The 12,381-nt window shown below is 34.1% G+C and overlaps 1 protein-coding gene across 1 annotated transcript; it reads right to left on the bottom strand.

The window, feature by feature from the left end:
• Positions 1–2,481: 2,481 nt before the first annotated feature.
• Positions 2,482–10,891, bottom strand: LOC139973924 (uncharacterized). The gene is made up of 8 exons (XM_071980814.1): positions 10,733–10,891; positions 8,132–8,177; positions 7,099–7,265; positions 6,225–6,489; positions 5,433–5,653; positions 4,729–5,043; positions 4,109–4,376; positions 2,482–2,735 (listed from the first exon to the last, which is right to left on the bottom strand). Exons 1-8 carry the CDS (start codon positions 10,814–10,816, stop codon positions 2,482–2,484), a joined length of 1,620 nt encoding a protein of 539 aa, XP_071836915.1. The 5' UTR covers positions 10,817–10,891.
• Positions 10,892–12,381: the final 1,490 nt, after the last annotated feature.

The following is a 12,381-nucleotide window of genomic DNA, read 5'->3' as shown; positions in this document are numbered from 1 at the left end:
ATTTAACCTGGGATCAAACCCTAATTGTTATTCTATGCAAAACCGGAAGCTGCCTCAAGGGAAGAAGACTGTTGTTGGGTTGAGGGCTAAAGGAAATGGAACCTATTTTGGACATCTTCTAAACAGATTCACCTTTATGAAAATTGTCTTCTAAATACAGGTCATAGGGTAATAGGTCAAAATCCAGAAGATGCGAGGGTGGAAACTACCGTACTTTTTAATGGCACCGAAATTTCAAATTAGTTAGCAACTTCACCATGTGTTCTTACAGAAACAAAGACCGAATATATAGCAAGGGTATAATTGTGCCTCAGAATGTACAATTTAGTTTCCGTGGAAGGTGGCTAGTACTGCAGGAGCTAAGAGTGTCAATGTAGTCAATATGCGTTGATTCCGTACCTAGACTCCATCTTGGGTAACTTGTTGCTAAAAGAATTGTCTGGTGGAAGATTTTGATACATTGTTCTCATAGTTTTAGTTTTCCCTTTCTAACCATGTGACAATTGCCGCCATTCGACGTTTTCTTCTTTTCACGTTCACTCCCATTTTCGCAGCAAATACACTCTGGCGTGTACACGCACAGGTGATTGCCTATTATATAATATGTACACATCACGAACACATACAGCCTACCATGCCCAGTTGATATACGTATATAACGTTGCACATAATACACTCTCACAATCAAACCACAGGTCATAAACTCTTCTTCAAAATCGCTGAAATAAAAATTCACGGATAAACTTCACAATAAAAGGAAACTTGAAAAGTGTTTGGAACACCGAAAGATAAAACTTGGCGGAATCGATGTCAGAGTAGAATGCAGTACCGAGAAGCTTAGGCTTCGCAGAACTGTCCGATCGTTTACGTTAGAGTAGACTACATGCGTACATTCTTCGCGTTGGAGCTATACAGCGCGATGTGTAAACAACGCAGAGTCTGCTGTTGAAACTTATCTTGTGTTACAAAAAAAAGTTCCCGATGCACTACATTTATGACGTCCGGTAACGATTTAAAAAAAAAACATATATGATTTATAAGAAATTTCACCGAAAATTAAGGAAGAAATTAATCTGTATTCAAACGCGGTTTATGTTGTGATTACTGTAGGAACTGTATGGTGCGTGGGTTATGTCGCATTTGCGAAGCTGACGTCACGTTCTGTACTGTTCAAAGTATATTTGAAATATCCATCCTAAACGATTAAAACATCGTTTCTCTGTCAAACGCAACATTAACGTTCTCATATTTTGAAAGCATGTTTGAACAATTATTTATCGTTTTTTAAGGTAACTTTTAAGGGCTACCAGACAATTCTGTTAAGGGCACCGCGAAGATATAAATATATCAACGTAAGAGACTGGGACAGTTTAATTGTCTTAATCAGTTTGAATACCTACGATATTCTTTTGAGCTGTTTCGGTATGATTATGTCTTTGTTTGTCCTTGTAGTAACAACAATCGCCTCGATTGAGCTTACTTCCACAGACCTAAGCGATATTGTGAGCAATGTTTGATCTATGGTTATAGTTGAGTTAGAGGTGGGGACAATCTCTATCCCGTTCAAACTATTCTAAACGAAGTTAAGTTAAACAATAAACACTAACTACGGATAACTTATAGTTAACCATAATCATAATAATAATTAGCCGATCATGATTTGCCTGCCATCTTTGGTTCATTTTTAATCAATTGAATTTTAAATGCTCGCATCACTTCAGTGTTAAGCTCCATATAATTATCAAAATAAAACAAGAACACCAAGTTTGATTAAGAAATTTTCTCTTTATTCGTACGTTTATGTTTAGGTCACTCTTATGGTCCAACATAAATCAACACAAAGAGAAAAAAAGGTATTAACACAGTAAAACAAAGATACAAACAGGTATGAAGACATATCGGAATGACAGTCACTGATTGGTCAAGGGCATCATGAAGACGTTAACATAAAGAAGTGTTACCAATAATTCAAACAGAGTATAGTATTCTTTATTACTGATACGTTAAGTCCACTACGCATTAGACCAGGCATATAAATCATTTTCTATTGAAATTTGTTGATAATCAACCAATGTAATCGAAATGCTTTTCAATGTCATTTAAATTGAATAAAGCATTAATGTTTTCTTTCCAACATACTTAATAAAACTAGTCCATGACTTACAACAAAGAATCTTAAAATGATATTTTAATGTACACCTCCTTTTCATGTGTTGTTTAATTGAAATTTAAGTATGTTACTAAATACCGTGAAGTTATAGATGCCTTTAATACTAATTTTGATTCTTTTACCGAAAAAGCTCATCCTCAAAATCAATTATCTGTGTCTTCTTGCGACCAAAGAACAGCGATCAATTACATTACTTTTTTTATGAATCAGATGCCAGCTGCTTATATTTGACAAACACAAATTAAGTGTATCTTTGAAGAGCGTTATGAATTTGTACGATTATTTTCTGTGAAGTATAAGCAGACTAGCCATCATACCGGAAGTAGTTTCATCTCGGAAAATTTGATGTTTTTATTACCGGAAGGTAGATGGTACCAATAGAAACTGTTCTGGCCATATGGTGAGTTGAGAGACGAGTGAGCACAATTACCGTACCACCAAGCACCGTTACAATAATAATAATAATAATAATAATAACAATCCGTTGCACAGTTGCTAGACCAAGCATCGTTGTCACGGTCACGTGTGGTAAACGGTCGGTTGTGATGATACGTAAGACTATCTCCTGTAGCAAATAGAGATGATACAATAAAGTAAGTTTACATTTAATACGTAAGTAAAAAATGTTGACTTTTGACAATATAATACATAATGTGAATATCAAGAACCCCGGTGAGATTAAATTCGTTGGGAACGGCATATTAGTAACATTGTCTGATTTAGAGAGGGGGAGCGGTTGTTACAACCACGTTGCAGATGAATCTCTCTTAGAGTATATTTCAATTACATCTGCAGTGTGTACGTGTCTAATTGTGAGAAAGGGAGTTTGTGAACCGCGGAATAAAAGTGCTAAGCTTTGCTATCACAATTAGGCCGTCAGTTAGCATTTAAAATAGTTAGAAAAGGTAAATATTTTAACTATTTTTCGATTTTTCGTTTCTTCCATCTATAAACATTTTATTTGATGAAAAATCGTTCTAAATTATAATATCATAAATATTTGTTTCCAGTTGAATAATGATATTCGGACTAAAGGTATGGTGTTGTGGTATCTACTTTTTGATTGTCCCTCTTTAAGTGCACTGTGCTCCATCAAACCTATTTGTCCTAGTATTGCTTTCTGTAAAGTAACGGTTTTCTTTGACATTTAAATTTATAAATGCCTTTAGAAGTGGAAAGTGTAAACATGCCATTTGCTTTAAAATTGCATTGAACTGTAAAGAAGACGTTATTTTTTTTGACTAATTTTCTCAGCGTGAATTAATATGTTGATCTCTGTTCGAAGAAATGCTGCATTTGTCGCAGCCACAAATTTGGTGTTTCAATTTGGTCATCTTTCTGAAGTAGATGTGTTCAGATTTTTTGCGAGTATAAAGGTAGGTAAACGTATAACGGTCTTGACTGTTTATCATAAAATGCATTGTATGGTATAAATGGGGGGAAGACCCATCAGATTTCTTGTATCCGCGGAAAATTGTAAGCCATAGTTACCATCGTTAACAGTTTCATGGCTAATGTAGTCATACTAAATAATATGTAAACTGTCTTTGGTCTTCTCCAAACTCTATGAATCCATCGTAAATGTATTTGGTTAAGACGTACATAAAATATAAAGAGAGCTAAGCGCACGTTCAAATGTATCAAATTTCAATGCCAGGTCAAGTAGAGTGAAGTAAACAACAACAACTTAAAAATGAAACAGAAACCTTTCGAATAACATATGTCATGATAACGATATAGAACAGATTCAACTTATTATGGACTACAATATATTTCCAGGAAAACGGTTCATCTTAAAATTAAGTCAGCTTCAACAACTATATACTGATTTGATGTTTACAACTAGAAATTGCCAAGACCTCTGTTTCACTTTTAACATGTTACATTGTCAGCCACATTAATATCACTTAATAACATTGCGTATCTTTGGAGACTTACCTGCATTGCTTTCGGACCGATAACTACCAAGTTGAAGTCTGTAGTTGTCATTTTCGTCGTTGATGCGAAAAAAGTCGTATTTAGCAAAATAAGGCACCCCGTTGCTATTTACTAAATCTACTCTCAGTTGATAACGTCGTTGGTTCGTGAAGCTGTATATCTTGTCATTGCCTAACCAGAAGTTGTTGGTAAGACTACCGAAACCTTGCTTGTAATTATCCCAGTATAGGAAGAAATCTTGAGACCCGTCAATATGACGCTGAAAAACCTGTAATATGACAGAAACGTAGTCGATATTAAAAAGCTTGGACAGAAATGTGACAAAACATTACAACCACTCTCTCTCTATTGTCAAACGTGAAGTACCAGTTACTAGACCCCCAAGAATACTTGAAAAATACAGTCAAACTCCAATTAATCTCCATACATAAAAATGATCACATATCTATTCTTTCTGCTCCTTTTTATGTTCATTCAGCAACTGACTCATCTTTAAATTATTCTGATTTCCTCGCCGCCGATCATGATTCGGGTAACACATTAAAAGTTAGAAATAGAGGCATACCAATTGGTTATGCGTTATTTACCACTCATATTAAATACGATAGGCTACACCTTACCGTCCAACCTCCTTCATCTGTCATGTTACAGTAAACGTCGAAAGGCGAACCAGTCCAAGAGGTTGGCTTGATTTGGTAAATACCATTATCTCTCTCGCCACTTCCGTATATTTCTTGGCAGTCTGACGGTGGTACTAGTCTTGTACATAACAAACCGTTTCCCGTGTACCCTACATTACAGTAACACTGCAAGAGATCGTCTCTTTCTTCACAGATTGCGTTAGGGTGGCACTGATAGCTGTCATCGCAATCTAACTGACCATTACTACAGGAACATCTGCTCTGACAGTTGGGAGCAATGTATTCCTCTCCTTCCTGCAATGATAAACAGAACTGTGATGAATTAACTTCAAACTACATTTGAAAGTTAAATGTACAAAAGAGTTAAAACACCATTAGAATAGTAGCACCCCCATTCCCGCCCCCCACCAAAGAAAAAACACAAAGACAAACATATCCAGCTAGCTCGAAGAGGATAATTAAAGCCTTCTTGAAAAAAAAAGATATCTAATGACACAGGAACAAAACAAATCGCGTGTCTAATTTACATGTAAAATCTGTTCTATATCAATATATTAAGCATTCAGTGTTTACATTTTTGGAATTTTCATTGACTTCGATCGACAGACCACAATTTTTGAAGTTAATTTCAGTTTTGATGATATGTTAGACATTTGTTATAAATTAGCGAGAGTACACCTTACCGGCAAAACTAATCCCCTGCCGTCATTGGCTCCAGACAGGTAACATCCACACTCTCTTTCGGGTTGACAAGTATCATCGTCCATCAGGTAACCAGAAGGGCAAACACATGCTGTTGATCCACTACTGCAGGAATTAGTGCAACCGTTCGGGTCAGAACAAGATCCCTCACAAGTACAGTTGCCAAACACTTTGTTGGTTGGACACAAAGTGATAGGGACGTCTGCAAAGAAAACATAGCATGAACATACTGTTTCACTGAACAATTCATTTTAGAGAAATCACAAAACCTTGGTGCGTATACAACAGTCCATGTAGTATATGATGGTAAACAAAGAAGAAAAAATACATTTACTATGGAGGCTGACAAAGCAACTTGCAATAACGGTAAATGAAGAGATACAACTCCATCTTGTTTGCTGTGGAATCTTACGAGACTAACATGGTTTGTTTTGACATTCTTGTCTGCTGTTCGTATATTAAAAATAATTTATAACTTCTCAAACCAATAACAAAAGTTACTAGCCCAAATATTGTTTGGTTGGATCACCATAGTTTGGATCACAACAGTTGGATCACAATTGTCTGTTCTTGAATCAGATGAATTGAAACAGTTATTTCCCAATCTATACTTAGTTAACAGTTCATTAATAACTTTAGTCCCTTTTTGCAGTGGAAGGTATACTGAGCAAGGTACCTGTGTTTAAAATGTATTTCTTGTACTATGTGTTTAAGTAAACGACCCATGTTGCTTTTTACGGTACTACTATAAAGGGTATAGAACTACAACGTACCTGACGTTAGATTAGCCTGTCCGACACTGACGAGTTTATAGTTACTGAAGCCGTCACTGATGCGAAAGTCGTCGTATGACAAGTTAAACATGGAGCCATCTGCTTTTGTCATTTCAATTCGAAGTTGGTAAGTTCTCTGGTTTGTTAGATATGCAATTCTATCATTTCCAAGCCAAAACTCATTTGAGAGAAATCCAAATCCAGCCTCATATTCCTCCCATTTTCGATTAAAGTCAATTGATCCATCCAGTCGACGTTGCAGTACCTGTTGACAAACCAAATGTAAGTAGTGTTAAAGAAGCGTTTTTTTTTAATTATAGGAGCCAGCTTTTATGATGAGTTTAAACTAATCATACGTTACTCAAAAAGAAGACATTTGCAGGCAATCAGACTAATTCAATATTTCATTTAATGAAGATAAATAATTTGGGTTATAATCATTCAGTCGAATATAAACGGGTCTTCGCTCGTGCACACTTCATTATATATAATTGCTTTTCACACATGAAACACAAAATTACAGTTCAATATTTCGAACAAAAGAATATGATTAACCTAGCTATAACAAACCTCACTTTTAATATTTCAACTATTGTTTTCGTATCTAATAGAATCAAAAATTAAAATTATGAAGATAATTTTTTTTTTACCCAAACCGGCCAATTTCATCTTACTTCAGCGGTTGAGTAAAGGAAATAATTACCTTTTCGTGAATTGAATAGACACGTTGAACTGAAAGCCACATAATACACCCTCAACCTAGATACAAATATTAAATTATCAGAGTTAGTAATTTTGTTATTCAAAAGAGAAGGGAAAAAAGAAGAAAGAAAAGTTTTGCTTAATTGGACATAGGAAATATTAAATTACATACCGTCCATCCACCATTTTCTAAGCTGTTATCGCAGTAAACTTCAAATGGTTCCGGATAACCAGCGGGTTTGATGAAGTAGACGCCGCTGTTGACAGAGGAGGAACATTGGTGCATAGCATCGTAACAGTCTACGGGAAACTCGGATTGACGGTAAAAGAAATAGGACTCTGTAAAACAAATCATTCATATAGCTCTTAATTAATAATGAGTAATTTATCAAGGGAGATGTTTTCACATTTCCATACATGAATAGAAAGAAATTTAAACCAGAAATTTACAAACCAAGGGCTTTGCATTTTTGTTTGCTTTTTTGATGCTGACATTGCCTTCAATACTATTGGCGAAGAATGAAATTTTTTTAAGCGATTAAAAGAAAATGAAACTGACTTCAGCATATTAAAGCACGCAAATGGAGAAGAATGGAATTTGCAACGATATTAAAAATTCATATCGGTCCTACCGTTAAAAACAACGTTTACATTTATCAATGCAATGTTAATTTTTGTAGTAAAATTCTCACCAGCGTGGCACATGATTGATTTCTTGATGTAATAAGAGTTATTATTTTCATAACAGTATTGGGTCAGAATCAACATTAATATCGCATAACATGATAAATATGGAGAAAAACGCTGTGTGTGTCCACACGATATGAAATTAATGTGTTTTTAAATATTTTCGAGCTGCTCAAATTCATTTAACTCAGAATTTGACAACAATTGTAGTTTCGTAATTAATATCAATAAATGAAAACAAAACAAAACAAAAAGTCACCAAGCTAAATAACGGAAATATAGGCTTCTTTCCCGAACAATAAACTGAGGCTGTATAGAATAACCTCCATACGGGTTGATTAACCTCGTCGAGCTTTTAGTTAACAAACAAATATGTTTATGAAGAAGAAATAATGTGATTGGGGTAAGAATATATCATAAAAATGTACATTTATTTGACAAAAGAAAATATGTTTGAAACAATCGATCAAAGTTTGCTATAAAGTGTAACAATAGTTGTTAGGATATTAAATACGTACGTGGAATTTTGCTGTCTATATCATTGGGGGGAGTTTGTCGGGCATTCTGTAATAAAAGAAGGAAAAAGTGAGTTTAAAAAAATTTAGTAATTTTGAAAGTTGATATTAAACAGTGTTTACTGTTAATAAAACAACTGAATTCGCTTAAGGAAGTTTGGTTTCTGAAATCGGTTTATATTGTATAAAAAGACGAACAAATTTGAATAAGAATCTTGCTACTAGACATCAATAGTTTATCGTAGAAGTCGAGTAAATGAAATTTAGTTGAGGTGTTAATGACGAAAATATATGCCTGCAATGATCACGTTACCTAAAATGTGATGAGTAAAATTAACGCAAACTAGATTACTACGAAGAAAATGCCAATATACAGCTGTAATACCATCATAAGAGATGATGTTAATCAATTGTGTTACTTGAAGAAAGGTTTACTCATTCTTAGCATTGCCAAGTATCGTCTTGTGGAAATCCATTAGAAGATCGTAAACCTCTCAAACACGTAGTTCTAGTAACTATACGTTCCGTTATATAAGAAAGCTTATTAAGTAGTTTGAAGTAATTAGTCTATTTTTCATATAAACGCTGCAATATATTTATTTGCACACAATTTAAGAATTGCAACAACATTTGGAAAAAGTAACTTGTTATAAATTGTTTATTCGAATTTAGAGGATCAAAATTGTGCATTTACTACATCCTAAATCGTTACAAGAGCTTCTTGCGTCGACAAAGAATGATATCAAATGTTTAACCTAAATTCAAACCAGAAAGTACTTAAGAAGAAGTACAAAATGCCATTCTTTACGGAGTGTTATATGATGTATGACATATCTATAATCAATACTATCAGTGCGATCTGCCACAAGAAAATACTAGTTGTAACTGTTCCTATAGTATTATAGGGTTAAATTTCACGCTAGTTTACCAATAATATCAAACGTTGTGTTCTATGAATGGGAGAAATACTTGCGTTTGTTTGCAGAGGAATTAAAAGTTTTTTTAGGAATGCTACAAGATGATTTTATCTAGGATGTTAAATCCAATGCCCTACCAACTGGGATATACTTCTCCAAGTTGGAAACTTACATACCCGGTACCTCGTGAAGGAAATTCGGATATTAAAATTTGTATACAAATTTTTAAATGATCAAATCAATTACTCGTTATTGTTTGAAAAATGAAAGATATCTTCCATGTTTCATTCAGTTATGTACTGCAGTTTCTTTATTTTAACCTACCTGAAGTCACTAAACAACCAATTAACCCTTATATATATAATTATAAGTATAATAATATTAACGTATTTGAAATGAAAATATTATTATGTTAAATGAAACGATCACAATTGTAACCAAATGAAATTGACCGATATTTTTTCAAAAAGTTTCACATAGTTAATTTAAGTAGTCTTTCATTGGAACCAATTTGATATAGGAATAACTAAGGGACTAAATATCTCAATAAAACATTTAAAACGAATGTAAAAATTAAAACCAAAAAAAATCTCAATCAGTTTCAAGCAACGGAGAAACTACGAAATAAGTGTTATCAAAATGTTTATGAAAATGGGAAGTTTAGAAGATAATGTGTTCCAGAGAAGATATAACCAAACAACATTAATTAAATGAATATACAAATATCTGTTTTTATAATATAGTGAAGTATGGGAGACATGTATAACTTCGGTTTTGCTTTAAACTACAAATAACTTCTTGAGAACGATTTTCTCTGTCTAAGATAATAACTGGCAATGTTCTTTGATAATTTTAAATTGTTGTAACTAATCAATTTCCTTATTGTCCAAAGTAAATTATAATAACGAATAAAACTAATATATGAACTGCTAAAGGTTGTTTGGTTCAATGCAGCAAAAACTAATAACCAAACATGATGCAAGTTCTCATTTAATCGGCACATCTCTTTGAAATCTAATATGAAGCAAATTATTGAGAACGTTTGATTTGAATATACTTATTTATCAGATAGATTGCACCACTTTCAGATTGAAATATAACAATTTTTGATCAAATAGGCAAACTGAAAGATGGTACTGTTACTGACGCAAATTCAGATTTAAAAATTTGTAACGATTCTGTGTGTAGTTAAAATTTTGGAAGGTAGTAAAGGCTGCTTAAATTAAACCAAATTGAAACACTATTGCATGAAAAGCATGTTTCCAAAAGGATGCTACAGATAAAATATACGATTATCATATTGTTTAAGTGGTGGAAAATCATAGTTATTGTCGATATAGTTATTTAGTTTTAACTAGGCCTATGGTCCACGTGACAGTTGCCACTATATGATGTAGACAACAATATACTGTATGCAACAATTAAAGCAAATGTTTGTGACAAAGCAAATGTTTGATTCGTAAGTACTGTTTTTTGCAAAAATGTTTTTTGGAATTCATAATTAAATTTCGAACCCAATGCAGTCTAATGCGTTCTCCTTAATACAGCGATGTATACGAATATACCAGTCTTCTGGACTAAGTTATCACCTTTTTTGATTTTACCAAATTAAGATTTCTGGAAGTACTGTACCCGAAATGTTAAACATTTTGATTTGAAAGAAAGGTAAATTTAAAACTCAACTCACCAGTTCTTGTGAGACAGCGTTCTTCGTTGTCAACGAAATAAGTAAAATTACGGCAAAGGCCGTAAAACGAACAATACACAGCATCGTGATGGAAGAGGTTACGTTTGCTGTTCGTCTGAAGTCGTAATGAAGTAGTTCAAGTATTTCTATTCTGACGGTGGCGAGGAGTTACAAGGAAGTAGGAGAGTACGGTAGAAAGCTGATGCCACAACGTGTTTGGCTTTTAAAAAAGTAACGTAATCACAAGTTGTACTGAGTTTATTTAAGGGGTAAAATAGATACCATGCCATTTCTAAGTTCTTAGAGCCACCGTAGGCTGTAGATCGTGTGACTATTCGGATCGATGCCAAGACCACCGTGTCAATATATTAAATGATAGAAAGAACATAAACGTTATACGACCGAAGCCCTTAGGGTGTATTTGTAAAATAAATCGCAGCCATAAAGTACATCTACAATAGTTATAACCAAACAAAGCAAAACATGATCATAATTTTAATAATAATAGCAAAAGGAAAGTTTACATATTAAAAAACATTATAATAAGGATAGCAATGGTAAATATATAAAAGTCGTTTAACAAACCTGTGCATGTACACAGCTACAGAGGTCCACGGTATTCGCTTCAGCAGTACCTGAACATTGTATATTTTAAAGTTAACGCAAGCCACTTAATTTGACTATAAAAACGAACTCGTTCGTAACTGGTTGTTACATATTGCAATACCTCACATAATCTCGTTACTCCAAGGAAAAGTAAGGGTAATACAAATCTTAGGACAAAATAACTTTAAAACAAATAGACATGTTTCTCAACCGTAAATTGTGTCTGTATAGCAGCCAAAGTAGTCTCGGCTTGTCAGTCATGACTATGTGATCAACGTCCCATTGACATTGCACAGACCTGAGTGTGGTACAGCGCAGTGAAGTTAATGTGCTGATTTTCGTACCCATGCATTATGTTACCATGCATTATGTAACTGAGGTTTCCCACTGTTACCTTCATCGTTTAAACTTGTGCAAGGTAATGGGGCTGAGGAAGAGAGTTTATATATTAGTGAAAGATCTTGTATTAAATCTTGTATTAGTAGTCATGCCCAGGTTATGTTCTGCCGAAACTTTCTTAAATATTTGTCAAACAGAGTCAAGATGGCATCTGTGATCTATATATCTCAGCTCGATATATAAACGCTACCGGGGTGTCAAGCGGTTTCCAATGCTTCCTTCAAGGTGAACTATCTATTGCTCTGGCGTTTCACTAGTTATAATATGGACCACGACTCTACACAGCTATATATTTTGAGAAGTGTAAATGACCATGATGCATATGCGATGATTTATCAACGCCCTCCAGCACTGATGCCAACGTTGGGAAAGGAAGTTGTTGTTAGCATTTCCCTGTATAGTCTATTACGCATCGATGCTTGCAGTAAATATTGTTGTGTTGCACTTCAATCTGTGGGCAAACACTGCACGTTTTGGAGACACATATTTTAAATAGTGGAATTCTTCAGAGGGAATTATTTGCAGTAATTTTGATAGACGTATGGAGCTTTTTGACGTCAGTGATACAGTTTATCATCTACTAACTACCCCCACTCCAGATTGATTTGAGAGGAGAGTAGTTTGTGGGAAACAAAATGTACTTT

The sequence above is a fragment of the Apostichopus japonicus genome, chromosome 9 (assembly GCF_037975245.1).
Source record: "Apostichopus japonicus isolate 1M-3 chromosome 9, ASM3797524v1, whole genome shotgun sequence".
In the NCBI taxonomy this organism is placed as follows: Eukaryota; Metazoa; Echinodermata; class Holothuroidea; order Aspidochirotida; family Stichopodidae; genus Apostichopus; species Apostichopus japonicus.
The sequence above is the reverse complement of the archived record's forward strand: the minus strand, read 5'-3'. Positions and strand labels throughout refer to the sequence as shown.

Bases quoted from the DNA above. Each gene is read 5' to 3' on its own strand.
- LOC139973924 (XM_071980814.1), bottom strand. From the start codon at position 10,816: ATGCTGTGTATTGTTCGTTTTACGGCCTTTGCCGTAATTTTACTTATT. The intron at 7,266-8,131 runs GTACGTATTTAA...TTTGTTTTACAG, and splicing joins TATAGACAGCAAAATTCCAC to AGTCCTATTTCTTTTACCGT. The intron at 2,736-4,108 runs GTAAGTCTCCAA...TATTTGCTACAG, and splicing joins TCGGTCCGAAAGCAATGCAG to GAGATAGTCTTACGTATCAT.